This window comes from Musca domestica, unplaced genomic scaffold (genome assembly GCF_030504385.1).
Source record: "Musca domestica strain aabys unplaced genomic scaffold, Musca_domestica.polishedcontigs.V.1.1 92, whole genome shotgun sequence".
Lineage (NCBI taxonomy): Eukaryota > Metazoa > Arthropoda > Insecta > Diptera > Muscidae > Musca > Musca domestica.
In genome coordinates this window covers 2,472,502-2,499,870 of record NW_026712441.1, presented here as the reverse complement: position 1 = coordinate 2,499,870, position 27,369 = coordinate 2,472,502, and the positions used below count along the sequence as shown (strand labels likewise).

Genomic DNA, 27,369 nt, shown 5'->3' with positions numbered 1-27,369 from the left:
TTTATTAAATAGTTTGCGATCATCTCAAAATGCAAGAGGCCCCTCTGTATCTCCAAATTTAGACTCATCTATATGATTTGATTGTCTACGATATTTGGCTATATTCGGCAACGAAATCGGCATAAAAAAAATTAGAAGTTTGCCATTTGTGTATTTTGAACTTCGCCTGTAAGTTATTTTCAGCGTTGGTATTTTTTTTTATACCCTCAGCCATTTGGCTAAAGGATATATATAATTTGATACGGTCAAAACGTGACTAGTGGAAATAACGGTTTTAGACCCTAGTTCTCTTTAGATGAAATCCGTTTCAGAACATTTGGAGTCGATCTAGCGATGTCCGTCCGTCCGTCCGTCCGTCCGTCTGTCTGTCTGGCTGGTGCGTACGATAACTCTCGAAGCGAGTATCCGATTTGGTCCAAACAAACATCGTGATATTTTTGTCAAACTTAGATCGAGTTCAGAGATGGGCAGTATCGGTCCACTCCTTCTGATACCACCCCCACAAAAGTTCGAAATTTTCAAAAAATATATTTTTGCACAGAAAAAGAAAGGATAATCCGATTTTGCTCCAACTTTGCAAATCTCAATATTTGCGTCAGTCCTAGGTCAGGTGTGAAAATGGACAAAATCGGTCCACCCCATCAAGTACCTCCCCCACAAAAGGTCGATATTTTTAATATCCATTAAGCTCATAAAACGCGAAATTAACAGCGGATCCAATTTAGACTTGGCACATCTGAATATTTCTATCAACACAGGATCTGTTAGAAAAAACAGTAGAGATCGGACCATTCCTTCTGGTACCTCCCCCCCAAAGGGTCAAAGTTTTGAATAACCAAAACGTTTATAAAATCCGAAATAAGCATCAGGTTCTCTTTATATTTCACACATCCCATTATTTCCACTAACAAAAAATCCGTTGTGAAGATGGGACATATCGGTCCACTCCTTCTGGTACCTCCCCACGTAGGCTCAAAATTTTAAATATCCATGAAGCTCATACAAAAGCGAAATTGACATCCGATTCTATTGAATACTTGGTACATCCCAATATTTCCATCAATACAAGATCTGTTTTAAAGATGGTAGAGATTGGACCATATCTTTTGCTATTTGCCCCACATAGGGTTCTAGATTTTGAAAAGCAAAACGATCAAAGAAAGCGAAATAAGCAATCAAAACTCTTCGCATTTCACACATACAAACATTTTTGCTAATACTGTATCTGTTGTGCAGATGATATACAGGGTTGCCCATATTCGACGGACCCATCTGGCAACGCCATAATCGCTTAATGACATACCGCGTTTTAAGCGTTAGTCCAAGCAGATTTTTACCATGAACCAATACACGCCACGCGAGCGCTCTGAAATAGTTGAAATTTACATTCAACAGAAGAAGTCAATTGTGAAAAAAAAATGTGAGAAGTGCTCCTTCTAAGAACACCATTAAGCGTTTATACGAAAAATTTTCGACTGGTAAGGCTCTTTCTAATCCGAAGAGGCCATATAAAAGTCGACCAAGGCGATCGGCCGAGAATATCGCTGCCGTACGAGCCAGTGTTGAGAGGTCCCCAAGAACATCCCAAAAACGCCGTTCTCAGCAGTTGGGCATGGCTCGGTCCACTTTGCAACGGATTATTCGCATTGATTTGCATTTGTTCCCGTACAAAATTCAATTGACGCAAAGAATGTTGCCTGCGGACAAGCCTCGTCGATTGGAATATGGGCAACCCTGTATACCTTACTCACAAAGGGTCACACTTTTAATTACTTTTATCTGTCATAACTTGCGAAACAAGTCAGCGATTCTTTACAACTTGCTATATCTAAATATAGCTCTCTTTGTTAGAAACCTGAAATGAATATGGTATTTATGATTTTCTATAAATTGGATATAAATTTTCTTTTTTCTTGTAATATTGCCCATACCAATATTTTAAAAGGTAATATGTGAAGAATGGAATGGAATGTTAACATTTTCTAAAAATTATCATATATGCCATCTTAAGTGAAGGAAGTAGTCGATATAGTCCAAACCTAGCACGTCACAATATTTATATCATATTTATTTAGGCCTGGGCCCATTCCTTCGAAACCTACAGAAGTCAACATATTTTTAATAATCGTACATTGGCTGAGGGTATACATCTGCCGGCAAAACCGACATATACTTTTTAACTTTTTTGCACAAAAGTAGTGGCTCATTCGAGATTTCGAGTTCTTTAGCTTCTATAACGGTTTATAACGGCTGCAAAATCAGGAATGTTTATTGTTGTTGGTCCATTTCAACCCCCAAATATATTGCGGACATATTTAAAATCAATATGCCTAGCCCTTTTGAACCTAACCCTGCACTTATGAAAATTTTCGTGAGGATTGGACGATAATTGCAATCTGTATATAATAACCCCAACCTGTGTTGTAAGGTGAAAAAATATTACAAAGTATACACTTCAATATTTTAAGTCAAATTAACAAAAAATATATCACAAAATATTACAAAATCTATGCGATTTTTTAAGATTTTATTCTTATATGCCAAGAACGCATTTTGAATTGACGAAAATTGTCAAAATCGGTCCAGGCGTTCTTGAGATATGAGCATTCTAGCTAACATCCCCTTCCTTTATATATACACACTAGCTGGCCCAGTCCGCGTTGCCGGCCCGTACTTTTAGTCTTTAAAGCATAATAAATCACAGATCTGACTTATGTAGGCGGCACAATTTTGATTATAAGTAATGGCTTGATTATGAGTAATGACTCCATGACTAAATAAAAATTAATATTCATGGCAAAATTATAATTACCGTCAGTTTTAAATATTTTGAATAGCCTGATCTTATTTTTCAGCTATAGGCTTTAATTTGAGTGTTAAATACCTATATGATAAAGAACATCTATAATAGCCCCATGTGAAAATTCAGCTCAATTTTTGATATTGTAAAAAGCATTCAAATGAACTATAATTTGAAATTTGTATTTCCAACGTTTAAAATCCCGTACTGCGTGGTATTCAGTTTTGTTCACCTCATACTTGAAGGCAGAATGTTGTCAGAATAGCCAAAAAAAATTACTCTTTTGCTCCGATTACCGTAAGATGGGCATTAATTGTTTGTCATTTAAATTGTGCGGCGGAGATCCAATAAAGTTACTTTATAATTTTGTATTTTTTCATGTTTCTGCCACAATTTCCGACTGAATGAGTCCCAGATTGACATTTCGGAGTTTATTTCATATAGACGTACATCCCAAATCTACGTTCCCAACCAATATTCTCTTGGGGGTTACAAATTCAATAGAATACCAAATTTTCTTTTCTGACCACACATTGGTTGGGAAAGTGGACTTGGGGGTATACTAATGTGGGGACTATACTTAAATAAATTCCTATGAGGATAATTATCTGTAAGATGATTTTCTACCCCAGGGTTTTTTACCCCAGTTAGCCTCAAGAATAAAATACGCACTTTTCCGAAAAATAAAAATTTATAAGAAGAGGTTTTCTTCCCTCTTAGAAACAAAGATGTCAAATAAGGGCCAAAAAATGAAAAAAGTGGCCAAGACCCCGAAAATACCTTAAATCATATGATGGTGATACCAAAACGTGATGATTTTTTGCAAAGATGGTTTCTTCTTAAATTATCAACATAAGCTAAAATTAGTACGAAAAATATGGTTAAAATGTAGAATATAGTTGAAATCGGCTTGTTCTGTTATCAGGGGTTATGATCCATATTATGACCTGCCAAAGCGATTAAAGGTATCTTGAATGTTTAGGTAGAATTTCTATTTTGCGTTCTTTATAGTCGGTATTTGACTGATTGCAGTCCCAATGTATTTTGCATTTTGTGTTCTCATTTTACAATTTATTGTCATATTAAAGAAGCAGGTCCACTTTTTGAAATTAACCCCATAACGCTTCTTCGGTCATTTTTGTTTGTTTAAATGTTTTCGCATCTTCCAGCTGAAGCGCGATGTAGGTCCTGGAGTAGAAAGCATTTAACATCGTATTGCGCCCTCATTTCATTTTTATTATTATTCATTCAGAATTCAAACCAATAAAAGAATGTACACTTCAATATGGAAAAAAGAAAAAAAATCTTCAACTGGTTCGCTGATTTTTTTTTGCGGCAAATTTTTAAAGGTCCTTACGAAGTTTGTCGGTAGAATGTACTATTATTTTCAAATTCGATTCCATTGAAAAATTGTCGATTTTTCCCGATTTTAGAATTTTCATATAAAGCGACAACGGATAAAATTGTTATTTATAGATTTTATGTATTTATTGGGTATTACGAATAAAAACATAATATCTATAAATAACAGTTTTATCCGTTGTGGCTTTATACTACCCAAAAAAAACTACACATCATATTAGAATTCGAAAAAAAAAACACTACAAATGTACATTCAAAAATAGTAAGTCAAAATGGAAAAAAATATGCAATATAAAACATTACTATTGTACATTTTAAAAGTCAAAATGAAAATGTTCAAATTTCACATTTTTAAGCGATTTTTTTGGATTTTATTCTTTTCTGCCAAGAGGCAATTCCGAATTTGTCTAAATCGTTAAAATCAGACCGGCGGTCTTTATGTTATAAGAGTAGTAACTAAGAAAACTTTCTTTTACATATAGAGAGATAGATTTAAAAGTAGGCGCGTTCCTCAGCCCCTAAATAAGTACTTAGGGTTGGTTGGAAAGCCAACAGCATCTCGTGTAATAATTCTCAAACCGATATCTTAACTATTTTGGCAAATATAAAGATTTTAAATAAATCGTAATAGAGGGCGTAAAAGGAGGCGTGGTCAATATTTTTTTTTCTTTAAAAACCTAACTCGGGGTATGACGAACGTTTGTACAAAAAATTATGCAAATCGGTCCAGCCGTTTTCAACTGATTCCGTTACCAACAAACAACAATTGATTTTTATATATATAGATTGTATTTATTTCGCTATACAAATCCGACATATTTACTAACGACATCTACGTAAGGGTCAGAGTTGAACTTTTCATCTATTTATGATTTCGCCGGGATTAAAAATATTCGCGGTTTAATTGAAAATTTGACTTTTATTTAACACAAATGTTATGGTACATTTCACCCACTAAATATTACCCGATGACTATCCAAATTGGAAGCCCTAAGCCCTAGCCCCATGCTATGTCGATTGGTTCATAACTGCGACCTGTAGATCAACTGCAAAAACAAAACATTTTTTAGTTTTTGGTCCATTTCAACCATTTCTATTCTGATCATAACCCCACATCTATGTAAAATTTCGTGAGGATCGGGCCATAATTGCGACCTGTAGAGTGATTGCAAATTAACATGGACAGACGAACGGACGGACATACATAGCCAGATCGACTCAGCTCGGCGAGATAGGAAGATATCGGAGCTATTACATTGAAACTTTGGATATGTTTGTGTAGTGACAGTTCTTTTAATTAAATTTAAAAAAATATGTTTTCGAAAATCCGAAGACGCTAACAATTTAAAAATGGTCAGTAATCAGCTTTTTAGGAACAGTGTTTCAAATAATGTCTAACTTTTGCTATAAATATTTATTTATATTTTCTTATAACAGCGACATAAAAAAACACTTGGCGTAAGCAAATAACTCTGAGTGAAATGTTGGCGATAGTGAAACACTTCTCGCCGGTACGACTTAACCAACAACAATGCTAGTCATAACAACATTGTTATCAGTGACATTGTTGTTGTTAGCTTTTGAGTCATTCATCGTCTACATCATCATTTTGGCTTCTCTTGTAATAGCTAAACGATCGTGCCCTTTATTTCCTAACAAACGAGCGAAACAAAATGTAAACTTCGCAGAAGACACATTTTGAAGTACAAACTTCATTATTTTACTGAAATATATGGACACCTACACTTTGGGTCTATTTCGTCGTTTTGCTTTTCTAATCATCTAACCGCGGGTTTGGCATTCCGCCTCTTTAGCTCAGTGGTAGAGCACTGGTCTCGTAAACCAGGGGTCGTGAGTTCAATCCTCACAGGAGGCAAAATTACTCTTTTTGTGGAAAAAAAAAACATTTTTTAAAGGAGAAAAATGATTTTTCAGGTGGTAAACAAAATATGTTTTTAGGAAAAACTTAGTAAAGACATCAGAAGTAAAGAAGAAATAAAAATCATATGTCGTTCGTTGACAATTGAATTGGTTGATAACGGCCGGACCCACTGTTTCGAGTAGTTATATTTGAAAAAATAAATTAAGATATCGGTTTGAGAACTTTTGACTAACTCTCCAAACCTAAGTACTTATTTGAGGGCGGAAGAACTGGTCTCGCCTAATTTTTTAAAGCTATTTATAAATAATTGGTGGGAAAAATGTATATTAAGTCATCAATTGAGTATGACTTGACCGACTTGACTCAAATTTTCTCCTGTTGTTTGTAATTGCAGTTGGAAGGATTTTATGAAAGACCATTTTGATAAAAATGTCCAGAAAAGTTGGAAAATTGGAATAATTGAAACGTGTTTTTTGATGTAGAATTTTGTGTGTAACTGTTCCGGAAAGGCTTTTCTAATGGCAAAACTGAATATTCTTTATGAATAATTAGGAAAATTTCAAAAAACCGCAGATTTTGTATGTTATTGCTGATATTGATAGGTGGTTTTGGAAATGTGTATTAAGTGGAAATGTTTTACAAAATGGTATTAAATTTGGTACAATTTGGTTTTGTTTGAATATGTACGAAAAAATTACGAAAAGTACTAAACAGTATTAAATTTTGTAGTTGGGGAAGGTATGAAATTTAAAATTTTGTATTAGGATAATTTTTTTTGTTTAACTGGTTCTGGTCGGTATCGCTATATTAACCACGTCAAAATTCGAAAATAAAAAAATCGTAGGGTGAACTTCAAAATAGCTCAATTGACATATCTGATCTGGGTACGAATATTTCGGGGTTTTAAAAACTTGAATAGTAGAATGAATATACCCTTATCGTATGAAGAGTATAGATGAGTTGTAAATTTGATACGGAAGTTACTCTTGGTGTCCGTTGTTGAGAGAGGAAGTTCGTTTTGGAGATTCTCACTATAGTTGCACAATATTGGGTAGTGAGGTAAATTAAAGAGTTGAAATCCTAAAATTGTATTTTAAGGTCTCTGTTGGTATCTGAGGTTAAGATGAGGAGATTGTTTTGAAAATACGTACTATATTTGTTCGTAAAGTAATAAATGCTACTTAAATTGGTATATGGTGTAGGAATAAACTGGAATCAACTCAAATTTGATATTTAGGTCACTGTTGTTTTCTAGGATTTAGATATGGTGTCGGTCAATTTTTATTATGAAAAGTTGTTAAAATAGTTTTACACATCTGTGCATAGGACTGTCAATATAAATATGAGTTTTAGTATAGTCTCCATATAACTGTATCTTCAGATATTTGGTATTTTGATGATATGTGTCACACTACCGAAAATGTTTCAAATTTTCTATGGTAAGTTCCTAATGCGTGCTACAGCCTGTGATAAAAAATACCTATGCAGGTCCGCGTCTACGTATTGCCCCTATATCGGTATTTACATGAGGTCTTTACCATATTTTGATGAATTTAGCAATATTATTCACCGAAATTGTTTCAAATGTCGTATTGGAAGTTCTTAATGGGTACTACAGCCTGTGGCAGAAAATTGCTTCCGCAGGTCCAACGGTCGTATAGGCCCCAATATATACCCTATATTCGGTATTTTTATACTTTCCACCATAGTATGGAGGGTATATTAAGTTTGTCATTCCGTTTGTAACACCTCGAAATATACATTTTAGACCCCACAAAGTATATATATTCTTGATTAGCAAATTCTATGTCGATTTAGCGATGTCCATCCGTCTGTGAAAATCACTCTAGCTTCCGAACGGAATGAAGTTATTTTGGTATACCCCCCATATAACGGTACCTCCCGATATTCCATATTTTGATGATTTCAACGACATTATTCACCGAAATTGTTTCAAATTTGGTATTTGGTGTTCGTGATGAATACTACAGCCTATGACAGAAAATTGTCTGGGCAGGTTCACGTTTTGGTATAGCCTCCGTATAGCTACATAATTCTGCGAAATTGTTTCAAATTTGATAATTAAAGTTCGTAATGGATACTAAAGCATATGACAGAAAATTGTCTGTGCTGGTCAACGCTTTGGTTCATCCCCCATTTAATGGTATCTGTCTATATTCGGTATTTTGATGATTTTAGCTACATTTTTCATCGATTTTTTTTTTGTTTCGCATATGAATATTGTAAAGGCTTATGACAAAAGTTTCCTAAGCAGGTCCATGTCGTCGTATAGCCCTATTTTTAACAAAGTTTTTAACGGATTTTATTTTTTTGAAAATTGCCAAATTCGTTCCAAATAGTTGGAGGTATTCAAAGTTCGGCCCGCCCGAACTTACAGCTTTTTTACTTGTTTTATTTTACACGTTTTATTTCAACAGATTTTTTTGAAGATTTGCAAATTTCTTCCAATTTGTTTAAATTCATCCGCTCCCACTTACCTTCCTTGTCGCCTTCACCAACCGCGTGCAGGCTCGCATATGCCTCTTATAACAATATGGATGACAATAGCCTTTGTGCTGACAATAGAAATTATAGCTGCTGATTAAATCGATTACAGCCTTTAACCAGGGCATATTTTTAGCTGTTTCATCAGTTTCATTCGAATCGGTGGGCGATTCTGGTTGTTGATCATCACTTAAGATGCCCGGTGAACCATGATCATCTTCACCACCACTGGCAATACCCTGCTCGGATGTATCACTGCGATCCGATAGAGATGATACTTTACGTTTGGCTTGAATGGAATCAACGCGTTTAACTGAAAAAAGGAGATTTATGCTCTGTTATTTTTATGTGGGAAGTCTCCATCTTTAAACTTACAATCAGTTTCCATATCCTTGCCATCTTTGGTATTGCGTCTTAATTTCAAAGAACGTCTTTTAAAAGATCCACCCGTTGTGGTGGCGGTGCCTCGTCGCAACAGGAATGGTCTAACGGCAGAGGCAGGAGGACGACGGGCTAGAAAGAAAATAAGGTAGAGTTTTAAGTTCAAAGCAAAGGATTAATTTAAAGATCGAGGAGTTGTAGACCTTCTACTCGTTAAGAGTGGGAGGGAAGGTGTGTTTATAATTTGGTGTCCGTTTGAACTGTGATTTTCGAATTTTGAAAAAACAACAAAGCTTGGCTGAATTATGTTATGTTTCTGTCGTTTTTTTCGAAATTGAAAAAAATGGCTGTGATATTCGATGTCTCTTACAATTTAAAACAGTCGTTATTTTCGAATTTATAAAAAATTTCCATTTTTGGATTTCGAAAAACAAGAGTTTTGGTGAGTTGAAAACGATTTGTGCTATTTTTTTAGAAATCTTTTATCGGCATAAGTTTTCACAAATCAAGCACAACTTTTGTTTTTTTAAACCCGCAAAATCGAAATTTTGGCATATTTTCGAAAATAGTGTTTTTTTTTTTTGAAAAAATAAGAGATATCGAAAAAATTTAACTATTTACCCTTAAACGCAATAAATTAGCACAAATCGAGCACAACTTTTGTTTTTTTAATTCGAAAATTATAAATTTGTAACATATTGAATACAATTCAGCACAGCTTTTATTAAAAAACACTTTTTTAATGTATGCCATTTCGAAATTTCGAAAAAAATGTTGGCACTATTGGGCACAATTCCGCGCAACTTTCTTTTTCGGAAAATCAAAAATTTCAATTCCAACGGACACCACATTGGATTCAAACGCAAATCAAATTAAAGCAAATACATTTTTTTCTTTCGTTCTGAAATCGGACATTAGGTATCTTTCTGGGGAACATGTACCATTCATCCCATTTCACATTTTGGCTTACCTTCCTCTCCCTCTTTGGTCAATGTCGTGTTGCTGCTATTCTCCGATTCATTATCCGGCTCATGTAGCACAAATGATATTTTCCTCTCCGTCTGTCCTCCAGTTGTATCATTGCCGGCCGCAATCGATTGTAGACTCTGAGCCGATGTCTGCGAATGACCCATAGAACTTAAAGCCATTGACCAACGACGATTTGCTTCACGGTATACCTTTTCCCAGGGAGCTGGTTTATCTTTGTGCAACAGTTTCGAGGTCTTCGGCAGCGTAACATAAATATCCCGCAAAAAGGCGGTAATTTCAAAGAGCAGGACGCATGCAATCAATTTCAGGGCGTGTGGACAATCATTGCCATGTGGATTCACTGAGGCCTCATCAAGGAAATCCTCCTCTTCGTCTTGTTGCAGAAGTTCCCGTTGCTTATCGGGGTCGGTAAGGCTGGCATTGACATTTTCATACTGCAGACGTTCGGTGAAAAGTATCTCCTCTAAACGAGCTCCCAACATCTCAGCCCACTAACGAAGTGAAAATAAAGATATTCGGGGGATAAAGTCAAATGTTAGTTGCTTATTTCGTACCTGGTGGAACATTTTGCCAGCAGCTCTTTGTAATATGTGTGTGCGCCGCGAACTTGTGGTACCCATTTGTTGTTTTATTTGACTGGCATTGATATTGGCGCCCGATGGGCGGTAACCTGCCACGTTTTGTTTCATCCAAGTAGGCCATTGACCCTTATTGCACAAATGGACAAAATGGGCACATTCCAAGAGAAAAGTTGCCCGGGTAACCAAGGGAGCTTGGGGCTAAAAGGACAATTAATTTTAAAAAACCAATTGTTTTGAAAGATGTAATTCCACCCTACCAAATCCAAGACCGCAGCCACCAACTGAGGATCGGGAAATGAACCGGGAGCACAGGTTTCCAAAAGAAAAGACAAACGCAACATACCAATCCTAACCGGTTCTAAAGGTATTAATTTACGTTCCTTCAACACCACCACTTCGGATTCCCTTGGCCCATCACACATATCTGATGAACTTCGTCTACTATAATCGGCTGTTTCTTCTATGCCGCCCTGTTTCTTTTTACCCTTAACAATACCACCGAAACGATTTAGCCTTCGTTCAACTCTTCTCTTAGCTCTCTGTATGGAACGGCCGATACCATCGCTGGATCGCCCTCTTTGGATTTTCAGCGAAGGATGTCTGACAAATGTGGTGGACATTTCAGGATTAAGCGACCCAATTTCCAAATCGATGGAAGACGCTTCTTTGGGGGTACCCTTGAACCAACGCACCAAACCACTCAAGCGACCAAGAGAATTTCTCTCCGAACTTGAAGTCGAGTCTGAGAGTAATTGTCGCTCACTGTGACGTGGTGTTAGGGTTGGTCTTATACCCGTGGTACGTCGTCGGAAATTGCTCAAGGGGGATTGACTGGTTTTGTAGTGCTCGTCACAAGGTTCGGTTTCTAGAAGACTCTGAAACGAGAAACAACGATAAGTCAATTTTATTCAAAATTGTTTTATGGCTTTTTTTACCACAGCACATGCCGAGGATGTGCTTCTCTTTTTGAGCAGGAGACGTCTTTGAGAACGGTTATCATCATTTTGGACACTTTGAGCCACATCGGCTTGGGGTATGTGTCTGGAAAAAGAGTCAGGATGTAAATATATATTTTTTTTTAATTTTGAAAACTATTAAAATAATGTTCTCTCATTTAAAATATTAAACATTGAAAATGTTATCCGAATAATGTTTTCCTATAGAAAATAGTATTCGAATATTATTTTCCTATAGAAAATATTATCCAGATATTGCTTTCCTATACAAAATAGATAATAACATCTGGATAACGATTTCCACAGAAAATATTATCCGGATAAAGTTTTCTTTTTGAAAACGTTATCCGGATAATGTTTTCCAATAGAGAATATTTTCGGATAATGTTTTCCTATTGAAAATGTAATCCGCATAATGTTTTCCTATAGAAAATATTATCCGCATAATGTTTTCCTTTAGAAAATATTATCCGCATAATGTTTTCCAATATAAAATATTATCCGCATAATGTTTTCCCATAGAAAACATTATCCACATAATAATTTCCCTTAGAAAATATTATCCGCATAATTTTTTCCTATAGAAAATATTAACAGGATTTTGTTTTCTATTGAAAACATTATCCGGATATTGTTTTCCTTTTGAAAACATCCGGATATTGTTTTCCTATCAACTCACCTTATAACTCTTGTTGTTTGTGAAGCAGGTCCCTTCTTGTGTGGCCTCGGCGTTACTGCCAAAATACCACTAAGGGCCACCAAACGGAATGGTCCGCCATGTGCCCCCTTGACATAGGTTATAAACTGTCGGACATCGCTATACAAGCTGGTGTTTTCCACTGATTTCAATTCCTTGGAAGCATTAACAAATCTTGTCACCACTGGCTTAAAAACTGCGGCAATAACTTGAGCCTCTGGTCCGCCGCTTAGACCGCCACTAAAATTTGTCGAATATCCACCTTGACCGCCTGATGAGGATACACCATTGCCAAGATCGGTGTTAAGATTTTTAAAGGCACTCGTGCGTTTATGAGCTATTATGTGTTCGTTATTCGATATTTTGTTGTTGTGTTTTGATGTTTTTTGTACAGATATATATGTGTGGATTGGTTTTCGAAACGGTTAGATATAGACAGTGGCATAGCGAGAGAGAAAGATAGATATATGGAAGAAAGAGACAGACAGAAAGAAAGAGAAAGAAAGTGTGTGTTCGTGTGGGTGTTATCAAAACAAACAAACAAATAGATGCGTTATCGGACGGTGTCGTCGAAGAGATAAAGATACAAGGATTTGCAGGAGATTTAGGGGGAACAAAACCGGTTAAAAAAGAGGAACCAAATAGTTTTAAGACAATATTTTAAATGCAATAAATATTTGTATGCTACAAGTAAAAAAGCCAATAAAATGTTGAGTACATGCTATCAGTTTTGAATTTTATCTGGACGACGATGATGTATGAACCTATCCGGATAAGATTTGGTAATGGAAAATGTTGTCTAAATATTTTTTTTATAAACTAGAATATGTTATACGCCTACGTTTATGTTAATACAAAAGGTAAAGCACGTTTAAACGACTAATTCCGCTCAATTTTAAATGTCAATTCCATTTAGTATACGTCATGTAAATCGTATTCCCAAATCCAGTGGATATTTGGCATATACAATATGGAATTGACATTTGAAATTGAGAGGATTTCGTAAACCTAAACGTACTTCCTTATAAGTTTTTCTTGTGGACAATGTTAACGGGTATGGGTTTTGTTTTTCCGTATGAGACGTTTTATTTTGGGGAATTTTATGCGAATAAAGTTTTCTACTAAAAATTTCTTTCTGAATAATGTATTCTTATATTCTTTTTGAAAAGGATTTTTATATAGTATATAATTCAAATAAGATCTGAATATCCGAAGGAAAAGTTCATCCAGATGAGTTTGTATTGTAGACAATGTTATTCTGATAAGGCTCCCTTTGAGAATTTTTATACGTTTAATTTTTTTTATAAAGGTTTTCATATTGAATTGAATCCGGATATACGAATCCCGTATACAAGGTGAGATAAAAAAATGCAGCAACCTTAAACGCCATAATTTTTACATTTTTTTAATAGTATTGAATGAATGCAAAACAATGTCGGAAATAGCATCAACATTTAGATTTTTTTTAGATTTGTACGAATTGGTCACCTTTGGCACGAATTATGGCCTTCAAACTGCCAATGAAACCGTCACACGCTGCCCGAATGTTGCTTTGGTGTTTTTTATTACCAACCTTGCTTTCCAAAATACTGCAGACACAATAGTCCAACGGATTGGTATCCGGAGATTTTGGTGGCCATTGAGCGCTGGAAATGAAGCGAGGAACCTCATGTTGTAACCATTCTTGGGTGGCGCGTGCTGAGTGCGATGGTGCTGAGTCCTGTTGGAATGTCCAAGGTCTGCGGCCAAAATGTTTGCGTGCCAAAGGCTTTAATCACTATAATATTCAGCATTTATTCTGATGCCACGGTTGATTAATACGAGCGGAGAGCGACCATCGGCTGTTATGGCGGCCCACACCATCTCTTGAGTCTATTTTCTTTCTGTTGAGGTGTAATTTTTGCACTTTTTTCAATATTTGCCGAATAGAATATTGCGATTTCGGGTTTCGATCAAGTAGCTTCTTTACTTTTCGAACCACTTTTGCTGATGTTGCTGTTTTCTTTCGTCCATTTCCTTGATGTTGGGTTACGTTACCAGTATCACGGTAACGAGCGATGGTACGAGACACAAAAGATTTATTCACATTTAAATGCTGGAGTGCTCTAACGGTAGCCACTTGTGGTTTTCCAGCCAAATATAAAGAAATCACGCTTGAATTTCATCACGAATAACTTTTTTCTGGGAAATTCTCACCAAAATGCTTTTGTACACTTGTAAACAATATAATGAGCTGTCACTGGTATAATTTTAACAGCAGTCGGACGAGTGGCTTAGAAATGATAGCAGTCTGAAGTTGGTTGCAGTTTTTTCATCTCACCCTGTAGGTATCTTTATATAAAAAAACATCTGGCAAATTTTTTATTCGAATGATGTTCTTTTACCCGGAAAATGTTTTCTTGAAAAAAAAATAATCCGGACTTTTTATTTAAATTGCTATAGGGATTTTTATGGCCTTTAACTTTTTTAACGTAAATGTAAAATATTCATACAAAATATTTCATCCGAATAATATATTATGAACAAAAATGTGTTCGAATATTGTTCCACTGTCGGTTATTGTTTATTTTGAAAACTTTTGATTTACTCGTAGCAAATTAAGAATAAATTATATTTATTTGCATGCAATTTGGTAATTTTTAACAATAATATTATTAACTTTTAAAATGTATTGCAAAAGCATTTCCGAAGCAACTAAAAGCTCAGTGGAAGCAGCTTAATTTGAACATGCTAAATGTATTGAAAACTATTGTATCAGGTTTGCTAGTGTAATGTATGAAAGGTAGTTGGTTATTGGCCGGGGGCATAAACTACATACTCATTGTTTTTTGTTGCCCAAAGTATTTGCGCGTAGAATGAATGTATGCAACTAATCTCAATGAATCAACATTTGAAATTAATTTATTTCTAATTTCTAATCTCTATCTATTTTTTTTGTAAAATCTTTCAAACTTACTTAGCGGCGATAACAATGAACTTGGATCCACACAAAATGCACAAAAAGCATGGAAAAAGTCCACCAATTCTTGGAGACCGGAATTTTTGACCATTTCCTGTAGATACTTCTTCGTTCGTTGACTGGCATGCCGAAGAAGACGTGAGAGAATCTTTTGGCATTGGCTGCGAAGGAAATCAGCGGGAGGTCCACGGACACCTAAAAAAACGAATTACATATTTGATTCAAAAACAAAAGATTCAAAAACATTTTTTAAAGGAAACCCTTGTGAAAATAACATTTTCAATGAGGAAGTTTTATACGTGAGAAAATCTTATTCGGAAACCATTTACTATGAGAAACCCTTATCCAGATAAAATTTTCTATAAGAAAACCTTATCCGGATAAACTTTTTTAAGAAAACCATACCCCGATAACGTTTTCTATAAGAAAACCTTATACGGATAACATTTTTTATAAGTAAGCCTTATCCGAATAATATTTTCTATAAAAAAACGTTCTCCGAATAACATTTTCTATCAAAAAAGCTTATCCGGATAACATTTTCTATAAGAAAAGCTTATCCGGATAACATTTTCTATAGGAAAACCTTATCCGCATAACGCTTTCTATAAGAAAACCTTTTCCGGATAAAATTGTCTACAAGAAAACCTTTTCCGGATAAAATTGTCTACAAGAAAACCTTATCCGGATAAAATTTTCTACAAGAAAACCTTATCCGGATAACATTTTCTATAAGAAACCCCTATCTGGGTAAAATTTTCTATATGAAAACCTTATCCGGATAAAATTTTCTATATGAAACCTTATCCGAATAATATTTTCTATAAAAAAAAACCTTCTCCAAATAACATTTTCTATCAAAAAAGCTTATCCGGATAACATTTTCTATAAGAAAAGTTTATCCGGATAACATTTTCTATAAGAAACCCTTATCCGCATAACGTTTTCTATAAGAAAACCTTTTCCGGATAAAATTGTCTACAAGAAAACCTTATCCGGATAAAATTTTCTACAAGAAAACCTTATCCGGATAACATTTTCTACAAGAAAACCGTATCCGGATAACATTTTCTATAAGAAAGCCCTATCTGGGCAAAATTTTCTATATGAAAACCTTATCCGGATAAAATTTTCTATACGAAACCTTATCCGGATAATATTTTCTATAAAAAAACCTTCTCCGGATAACATTTTCTATCAAAAAAGCTTATCGGGATAACATTTTCTATAAGAAAAGCTTACCCGGATAACATTTTCTATGAGAAAACCTTATCCGCATAACGTTTTCTATAAGAAAACCTTTTCCGGATAAAATTGTCTATAATAAAACCTTATCTGGACAAATTTTTTTTATAAGAAAACCATATTCAGATAACATTTTTTATAAGACAACGTTATCCGGATGACATTTTCTATAAGAAAACTTTATCCGGATAAAATTTTCTATCCCAATATCATTTTCTGTAATGTTAAAATGTAATGTGTAAAAATGTTATGCGAATATTTTTCATAAGAAAACCATATCCGGATAATATTTTCTATGAGAAACCCTTATCTGGATAACGATTTGTATAACATTTCCTATAAAAAATCATTATCTGGATAATATTTTTTTAAGAAAATCTTATTTTTCTCTTAGAAAATTGTTCCAGATTTCTTTTAATATAAGTTTTTGGATGATAAAACATTCCATCTGAATGTAGGTTTCATCAATACTCCCTCCCACTTACCATCATTGCAACCATTTGGACAGCCGAGAACTTGAAGGGCTCTTCTTATGATTCCCATTGAAATTTCATGGGCATGTTCACCCAATTTCAAAACACCCATTTCCAATAAAAGTTCACAAATATTGAGACCAGATTCCAATACTCTCAGCGACACTACGGTAAGATCCCTCTTGAAGACATTCAATACGGCCAGTAAAACAATTTCATAATCTATGCCACCGTCACGGGTAATATAAAATGACGATCCGGGTGCTTCGGATTCGTCCACACCGGTGTAATCAATGTGAGAATCGGTATTGGAACGTAACATGTGACCACGAAAACGTGAACCCGCCACATTACTGCTGGACAAGCCAGCCATACTGCCGTTATAACCATTGGCTCCGGCCATACCACCGCCAATGCTACCACCACTGCTCAATGCATCCAATTGGGAATCAATTGAACCCTGAAATCAAAAATGAAAGAGTATTTGATATTGAAAGTGTACAACAACTTGGGTGGTGTGGCATACCTGTCTCTTCATATAATCCGGTGAGGGTGTGGGTGTATGTTCCGTTACGGTAATTATGGGATTCCGCGGATAAAATGTCGTCCTCTGACCCGAAGACTGTGATGACCTGATAACTTTAGGTGGTTCAACATATCTGTAAAATCTTCAATATTTCAATATTCCATTGAGGGGGGAATATAGGAAAAGAAACCAACATTAGTTAACAAGGATGACATGATTGTGCAGGATGAGTTTTAATTTAATTTCTAATTGTAATACGTTAAGAATAAAAAGCTTATATACAAAAAGACCGTTTAATAACGCAGCAACAAAGTTCTACTTGGAACGAAATTTGTTAAATTTAAGTGGGAATACGAGGGTGGGTTTGGGAATTTCGAGGGACATTTGTGGCATTTGAATAAATAGAAGTGCAACAAACATGAGAAGCAAGAAATAGGCAAAAACAATTTAACGTAATTATAGTTGTAAATAATGTTTTTGTTGTTGTTTTGTAATTTTGATAGTTGGGACAAAAACGTTAGAAATATAAAATCTTTAAGATCGGTTTGTCTATCTCAAATGGACAAAATAAACATTTTTAACGATTATTTTCGAAATTGAGAAATCGAATGAATTTAGAGAGCACAGAATATGCTCTATGACGAAAAAACAATACCCAATTTCGACAATGGGACTTTCTTAATTTTTTGCGCAATACCAATTGATTTTCTCAAATTACATTGCTTTTCGAGATAGAAAAACCAATAGTTAAAAAATATTTCATTCTTGTTCCCACATCGTTTTTTTTCGATAGCCAATTATGTGAAAAGTTTCTCATGAATGGATTTTATGGTGCTGGTGTATGGTGTTTCATGGTTTGCAACAGAAAACTGGTGTTTCTTTTATTTTCATCGAACTTCAATTTGGTAAACGGCACAACTCACCCGCTATCGAGTAGACAGCTGGTTTTTTTTTTTTTTTTGTTATAATGAAAAACATTTTTTTTGTTGTTTTGGATAGGATACAAGTAAAAGAAAACGTGAAAGAAAATGAAAGCTTAGCTTTAGCAAAGGAAAGCAGATTTTTGTTGTTTTAGTGATAGAATCAGTGCAAAATTTTGTGTAGAGAGTGAGGTTAGGGTGTTTCATGTGTTTGTCGAGTTGAAGTTATTATTTTTGGTGTGTACTTGGAAAGAATATGGGAAATCTTGTATGTAAAGAATTCCTATAAAAAGAATCCTATCCTAAGACTGATTTTAACCATGTTGAAGATATGTTGAAGATATTACACTTAACAAAACCTAAAGGTGACATTCTATCATCAGAAAACTATGGGCAGTCTTCTATCTGTTAAAGGTCGATCCAAAATCATGTAAGGTCTTTCATCTATCTATTTAAATATAGAAAGTCTTTAATTACTAAATTCAAAACAATCCCTTGCAAAAATATAGCTAAAATAATCAAAATAGGGAGGAACCGATTCATGGGGGCTAAACGAAAAGCTATATTGACCCAACCGACAAAAAATGAGAATTTTAAGAAAAATGCTCTAAAAATAACCAAAAATTTACTGTTTTCATGGAAAACGTTGGTGGAGGATACCGTTATATGGATATTATTTACATCTACATATATATGGATCTATATAGGCAAAGTTGGAAATTTTTATACCCTCCACAATAGTATGGAGGGTATATTAAGTTTTTCATTTCGTTTGTAACCCCCTTCTTGATTAGCATAAAATTCTATGTTGATTTAGTCTGTCCGTCTGTGGAATTCACTCTAGCTTCCGAACAAAATAAATTTTACTCAAATGTATATTATGTCTGCAGGACTTTTGGTATTGGAAATGGGGCATGTAGGTCCACGTTTTGGTATTTTGATGATTTTAGCGACATTATTCACCGTAATTGTTTTAAATTTAGAATTGGAAATTTGTAGTGGATAAGACAAAAAATTGTTTGTGCAGGACTACGTCTTTCTACAACCCCCATATTTTTGGAAATTTAAAGCCAACATGAATGGAATGGCCAAGACCCTGGCATCAACTAAAATCAGTGGGTGCATTTTTATAAAGGTAGTACCAAAAGATGGACTTTTGTTGGTAATTCTTGGCAAACAGCGTTTCTACATAATAAGAACTCAAAATGCCAATATTTGGCAACGATATGATGCTTTGTTGGAGATTTTTGCACAAACTCACAAAATGTGAGGCTTTAACCATAAATGTGTTTATAATATATATATGAGTTTCTGGCGTTTAGATAAGATTTAGACTCTTGACATCTTCTAAAACCTATCGTAGAATTTTATGACAAATTTTAACAGCCTGCGATGCCGTTTAAAGTTAATTTTTAACCATTTTATAAAAAGAGGAAAGGAGAGAGTTGATTTGACTGAGAGTTAAAATTACCGTAATTTTATCTGCAATGATGCCGAAGACACTACATATCTAAAATGTAAGGAATTTTCGGAATCTGATTCCTTATCTGATTCCGAAAATTTCCAACAGCATTGAAGAGGGGACAACTTGCCCTCTCCATTTTGGTTACTTTTCGGTGTAAACTTTCAAAATGCCGATACACGTGTCTTCTTGTTTTTAGCTCTACTTTCATAATCTGCTAGACTTAACCGTATTTTTATACCCTACACCACTAGGTGGTCAGGGTATTATGTCTTTGTGCATTTGTTTGTAACAGGCAAAAGGAAACGAGATAGACCCACAGTTCCTTTTGATGATCTGCATAGAATCACATTCTGAGTCGATTTATGCATGTCCGTCCGTCCGTCCGTCTGTCCGTTCATCCGATTTGTTGTATTTGTTACCCACAGCCGTAATACGCACTCCGTAACAACGATATTCAGGGAAATATATCAAATACAGCTCAGAAATATCTTTGCCAAATTTTATCAAGATCGGTTCAGATTTGGATATAGTTTCCATATATATTTTTATCCGATTTCAAATTAATTTCGCACCAAATGGGCAATACAAGTCCGAATTTAAAAGATACAAATGCTTCGGCATATTTAGTCCTTTGAATTTTAAATTATAATTATAATCATAGCGTGTATGATTGAATTCTCCCATAAAAACTTTTAATTATTAAGTGGAGCTCAACTAAATTAGCCAAGTGGTGTAGGTTATCATAAAATCGGCCCCGCCCGACTTTAGGACTTTCTTTACTGGGTTTGCGTTGAATTTGATCATAATCTTCGAGATACGGACAATCAAGAGTTGCCGTTTTATGGGGACTATGCCTAAACGTGGACCAATAAACTCCATCTGTTCAATTATCTAAAATATTGTAACCTCTATCTTGATTTTAGCAGACGGACGGAAGTCATTAAATTGACTTAGAATTTTATAGATTAAGAATATATATGTCAGTTATGTGGTCCGAACTTGGCAGATTATATTCTAATCAGATCTTGTTCTTGTGTTCCAAAATTCAAACTAATTGGACAAACTTAGCATGGTTGGTGCATCATTAACGTCAAATTCAAAGAAAAATATATGGCATCTAAATGCAAATCTCAACTGATCTCGGTTGAAAATTTATCTCTAGGCTATATCTGATATTTTTATTGGATATCAAAGTTGTATCAAAGTACATCAAAGTATATTACAGAATGGGAGGACTTTAATATAAAACCGTATAAAACATACATTCGGTCTTATGTGTTAAAATATACTCTATTTGGTCTTATATTACGCATTTGGTGCACAAAACTCGAGCAAAAATAGATTTGAGAGGTAAATATAAATCATAACCGATCGCCACCATCAAAAGGGTTTGTACTTGGTAAAAACAAAATAACTGGTCAAAGTTTTTTCTCAATCGGACAAAAAATGCGAATTGTAATTTGCTTGCAAAAAGTAGAAAAAATCGTGAAAGCTCAATTTCAATACGACAGCATATTGTACAGTAGATTTTTCTCTTGCCGAGCACTCTTTTAGTTTAGTCATACCGTTGTTGTATTTCTATGCATGTGTATTTTTCTGTACAAGATCACACCACCTCTTTACACCATCTCCTCTCTTCCCCTTTAAACTTGAGTGCTGCCACACAAAAAAAAATGAGTGAAGAATAAAAAAATCCCACTCTTCGAGCAATATTGTTCGCGAGCAAGTTTCGCTCCCGAATGAAGATGACCAAATATGTGCTCTGGCAAAATACTTATTCTACATTGGTTGGCGTAATCCATTAAATATCCAAGATTTCAATGTTTTTAACGCAGATAGATCAAAAGTAGTCACAAGTGTACCTATACGACTGATACGTTTTGGAGAAACTTCTTTAAAGAATTAGATGATGGACAGCGGCCCACCCCTTCAGGTACCTTCCCCACAAAGGGTCACAATTTATATATCTCAGTTGAGAAAATTTACAATAACAGAGGTTCTAGAACTCTACCACAAAACGGTAAACAATTTAATTAATATAACTCAACTTAACGTTTCCATCAATATTAAACCAGCGTGAAGATGGGATACATTAATCAAGTCTTTACGAAAAAAAAAAAACAAGTAAAAAAGCAGTAAGTTCGGCCGGGCCGAACTTTGAGTACACTCCACCATTTGAAACAAATTAGAAAATTTTCAAAAAAATATAATTCATTAAAAATTCAGTTGAAATCTTTAGAATACCATATACCGGAAGGTGCCGATATATGGGGAATATACGATATTGTGAACCTATATAGACAAATCTATTTCTGGGGGTAAAGTACTCACAAGGAACTCCTTATATTATATATGGGGGCTATACGATATCGTGGACGTATACAGATAATTTTTTCCAAGGATAAAGTACCCACAAGGAACTCCTTTTGTGGATTTTCAGACAATTCCGTTAAAAAATGTGACTAAAATCATCAAAATACCGATTATCGGGGGTACGGTTATATGGGGGATAAACGACATCGTGGACCGATATTGACAATTCTCTTTCAGGGGGAAAAGTATTCACAATGAACTCCTTGTGTGGATTTTCAGACAATTACGTTAAAAAATGTCGCTAAAATCATCAAAATACCGAATGCCCGGGGGTACCGTTATATGGGGGATATACGATATCGTGTACCGATATAGCACATCTTCGAACTTGACCTGCCTGCAGACAAATGACAGATCTGTGCAAAATTTTAGCTTTCTATCTTAATTCGTTTTGACTGTAGCGTAGGATTACAACAAAAGGACAATCGGACGGGAATGGCTAAATCGTCTTAGAATTTTACGCTGATCAAGAATATATATACTTTGTTGGGTCTAAAATGATTATTTCGATGAGTTACAAACGGAATGACGAACTTCATATACCCTCCATACTATGTATGGTGGAGGGTATAAAAATAAATGAATTTCGTAAACCATTTTAATACCATTCCATCAATAGTAAAACTTCGTGGAGGTGGGATACAACGGTTCAATATTCCTTGCAATTCCTCAATATACAATACTAGGCGCCATGAGCTGTCGGGAAAACCAACTGGTACAATGTATCCACTTTTAATTTCTTTCTGGTTGAACTGGAAACGATATTCGTTTCTTTTGTTATTAGTTATTTAATACTGGATTGAACAATCTTCATTTGTGAGTTTGTATATTTTTATTTGTTGTTGATAAGTGTTCCAAGGTCATGTTGTCTTAGGGGGGTACCACACAGATTCGGGGAGAAATATAACTGACTATAATTTTAATAATGCTTACCTCAAACTTGGCATTGATTTTCCTTTGATCAAATTACTAGCTGGCTCTCTTGATATCATGGATGCCGAACGCGAAAGCTTCTTTTCTCCGGTATCCAAACTGCGATGATATTCCTGGAGATAATTGAAAATTTAGATAAAATATTAAATAAAATAAAAAAGTGTTAGGGTTGTGAACGAATACATTTAACATTGAGAAACTGAACACTGAACAAGAAACATATGCAACGTGAGTGTATAAGTAAAAGGGAGTTAATTGCTCGAATAGATTTCGTATAAGTTTTGTGATTTTAGGAATACTCTCATTTTTGCTGTGGGGAATAATACTTAGGGGGGTATTGCGGTGGAACTAATTAAATGCAATGCTGGATAGACGATCTCTCAAAGGAAACATTAAAAACAAGTCAATGCGGTTTGAAGATATTTTCTAAATGTCACGGTGATAGGAACTGGTATGACACATTTTAATGAAAACGCTAAATATCTATGAAAATCTGAAATACCCAAATTTGAGTAACAATTTAATCCTTAAATGAAAAATGGATCAGGTTAATGGCGTCCCGAATTCTTTTGAGTAAATTAAAAAAAATTTCAAACACATAACGGGAGGTTTGTAAGTTCGAGCATCGATAATAAAAAGTTTTAAAACTTGCCCTTAACTCAACAAAAACTGTATAATCGGAATAACCCATTAAAAGTAAATGGAAAATAAATACCGTCTGCTTTCCTATAATTTGTTATTCTACAAAATGTTACAGACCAAAATAACTTATTTTCCTTACATGAGTTTGAGACTCAGCGTCGGCAAACAAAGACAGATTATCCGCTACCGACATTCGATTCCTTCCTGCCCAAGCTACGCTAAGTTATGCATACTAAATCCTTTTTTGGGTTGGATCTAAATATGCGAACCGCAAGTTGGAGTTACTTCGAAAGAATTATTCAGATTTAAAAGGATATTTTTCGGCCTTAAATCTGCACCAGAAAATTTTCAAGGGTTTATATAAAACATTATAGCGCCGTGTAACTGCGCCATAAACTGTTTGGACGACATAATCGGCTGAAAACGGCAGAAATCATAAGAGGTGTTGGCGGATTTGAAGAGTGGAAATGTTGTACTGAACGTGGATAAATATATTTGGAAAGCCAGAGGGGTTATATTCTTAGGCCACATTCTGTCTGACAAAGGCATAAAACTAGATCCGGGAAAAGTCGATATAATAATCATGAATTTTTGTCTACCAACCTATAAAGAAGAATTAAGGAGTTTCCTGGATCACCTATCTAGGGAAATTCATAGCAGATCTCGCTGATCATACGTATACGCTCAGGGATGTAATAAGAAAATATGTAAAGTTCGGTAGGGGTCAGCGGGTAGATGAAGCGTTTGTAAAACTTAAAAAACAACTGACCAGGACTCCACCGTTATCATATTTCGACCAAAAAGGCGCGCTCACTTATAGATGGCGAGAATCCAGCGGCCCTCAGAGCGGTATTACTGCAACTTAGCGACAACATGTTATAAGTCATATCGTTCGCGAGCAAAAATCTATCTGATACTGAACGTATACACTCACAAACAGAAAAGGAAAGTCTTGCATTGGTGTTGGGCTTCGAACAGTTCTACTATTATCTGGCGGACATCGAGTTTGAATTGATAACAAACAACAAGCCTCTGGAAAAATTTTTCAAATCTCGGATAGAACGATAGGTGATAAATGATTTAAAATCATTTATCAGGCTTGTAAATATAACATCGTCGATTCATTATCCAGATTATGCAAACTTGAACATATTACGTCTTTCGATCAACAAACTGAAATCGATATACGCCCAATAATCAATCAATCCATGAGTAGGGTCAATTCTTGAAATCGTAGAGAACAACTGGTTCGATTTTGAAGTAATGGAAGCGGTTGAAAGCATAACAAGTAAAAAAGCAGTAAGTTCGGCCGGGCCAAACTTTGAATACCCTCCACCATTTGGAACGAATCAGAAAATTTTCAAAAAAATAAAATCTATTAAATTTTATTTTAAATCTTTACAATATCTAATATAGGAAGGTGCCGATATATGGGGGTATATATGATATTGTGGACCTATTAAGACAAATCTATGTCTGGGTGTAAAGTACTCACAAGGAACTCCTTGCGTGGATTTTCAGATAATTCCATTGGAAAAAGTGGCTAAAATCATCAAACTACTGAATATCGGGGGGTATCGTTATATGGGGGATATACGATATTACGAACCTATATAGACAATTCCCTTTCAGGGGGTAAATTTCTCACAAAGAACTCCTTGTGTGGATTTTCAGACAATACGATTTGAAAATGTGGCCAAAATCATCAAAATACCGAATATCGGGGGTACCGTTATATGGGTGCTATACGATATTATTAACCTATATAAATAATTCTCTGTCGGGGGGTAAAGTGCTCACACAAAACCCCTTGTGTACAATTTCCGTCGAAAAATGTGGCTAAAATCATCAACATACTGAATATCGAGGGTACCGTTATATGGGGGCTATACGATATCGTGGACCTATATAGATAATTCTCTGCCGAGGTATAAAGTACCCGTAAGGAACTCCTTGTGTGGATTTTCAGACAATTCCGTTGAAAAATGTGGGTAATGTTATCAAAATACCGAATATCGGGGGCTACCGTTATATGGGGGATATACGATATCGTGGACTGATATAGCCCATCTTCGAACTTGACCTGCCTGCAGACAAAAGAGAGATCTGTGCAAAATTTTAGCTTCCTATCTTAATTCGTTTAGACTGTAGCGTGATTACAACAGACGGACAGACGTCTTAGAATTTTACGCTTATCAAGAATATATATACTTTGTTGGGTCTAAAATGATTATTTCGATGAGTTACAAACAGAATGACGAACTTAATATACCCTCCATACTATGTATGGTGGAGGGTATAAAAATAATTCATGGACATTGACTACATCCAATCGATATTTTCCGTCCCACTGGCGCTTTGCCAGAAGGACCGTTGTTATGCCTAGCAATTGATCTGTTAGAACTATTACCAAACAATGATTTCATATTTGTGGCCATTGATTATTATTCGAGGTACCAAGAAGTAAAATTTCTAAAGAAAATTACGTTAAATACGATAATCCATTTTCTGGTTGAGGTGTCACAGCAAATATTGGCCGTCAGTTTGTCAGTGACGAGTTTAGAAGATGTTGTACTAACAAAAATCTCAAAATCATGACGTCTCCATCCTAACGTTGAAGTAGAGATTACGAATAGTCCAATTGTCAAACACCCGCGAATAACTCATAGTAATGGAGCGGACTAAAAGAAATTCCAAAGTTCTTGCTTATGTATAATGTCAGCCCTAATGGTACAACTGGGAAAGACCCAGCGGAACTGCTGTTTAAACGAGTAATTCGCGATTAAATACCATATATCTTTTATGTCGTTAAAAACGTTTTAGATGCGGAAGCTACTGCTTAGACTTGGGCGGACAAGTATTGCAGTACAAAGCAATCAGCTAATATTTCGTTAGGTTTTTAAACAAATATGCCTTCGTTGATCTTCCAATCATTGCATTTAGTTAGTACCCACGGTGACTTGGTTTTTGGGGGATTGGACCTAAAATATTTATATCAAATGACGGATGAACGAATCAAAATGCGTAGCCTTTATGAGTGTTCATGCCACACACATACACATTTAAGGAAATACAATTAAATGCAGGAATTCTTTTGCAGGGTTTGGGGGTGGGGAAAAATGTGAATTAACACAGAATTATTTGAACGCTTTGTATTTTGTATGCTTCTTCTTACTGCATGTTGCAGTGGTCTCTTGCCATTGGCTGAACCAGTATCTAGGCCTACTTTTTCCAAATTCTTTTCCGATTTCGAAAACATTTTCGTTTCGACGAAGGCTCGCAGATCGGACATTTTGACACGTTTCTTTTTCTCACTGCCGCGTCGCTCAGCTGTGGGTGATGCTTCTTCTGTAAGGAAAGGGAATTGAATTTTGGATTTTCTTCTTGAAAATTTTTCTTTAGTTAGAACTCACCTGCCAAACATGCTGTAATAGATGGTTCTGGTATCTCAATATAATCCTTGTTTATGGAACTTCCGGGACTATCACGATTATTACTATTCGGTCCTTGATAAAGAGAAATTTCGATATGTGGTATTGGCAAGGAATTGGATCGTTTTCGTGGCTGATTTATGGATATGGCGGCTTCTTCGCCAATTTCACTTAATCTGAAAAAAAAAAAAAACAAATTCAATCCGCAAAAATGTTTAAAATTGTAGGAAATCCATAAAAGTTATGTA

At 35.1% G+C, this 27,369-nt stretch overlaps 1 protein-coding gene and 1 non-coding gene across 2 annotated transcripts in view; one reads left to right on the top strand and one right to left on the bottom strand.

Annotated features, from left to right (window-relative positions):
* The window catches only part of LOC101899092 (protein unc-80 homolog), a 61,703-nt gene that overhangs the window by 11,565 nt on the left and 22,769 nt on the right, over positions 1–27,369 (bottom strand). The window contains 14 exon segments of the mRNA XM_059132008.1: positions 8,543–8,862; positions 8,925–9,062; positions 9,901–10,411; positions 10,475–10,699; positions 10,759–11,376; positions 11,437–11,542; positions 12,137–12,491; positions 15,111–15,308; positions 16,844–17,291; positions 17,358–17,490; positions 18,281–18,298; positions 23,049–23,161; positions 26,866–27,038; positions 27,104–27,297. Coding sequence (XP_058987991.1) covers positions 8,543–8,862; positions 8,925–9,062; positions 9,901–10,411; positions 10,475–10,699; positions 10,759–11,376; positions 11,437–11,542; positions 12,137–12,491; positions 15,111–15,308; positions 16,844–17,291; positions 17,358–17,490; positions 18,281–18,298; positions 23,049–23,161; positions 26,866–27,038; positions 27,104–27,297 — 3,550 coding nt within the window.
* Positions 5,967–6,038, top strand: TRNAT-CGU (transfer RNA threonine (anticodon CGU)). Its single transcript has one exon. It is a non-coding gene; the product is annotated as a tRNA-Thr (tRNA).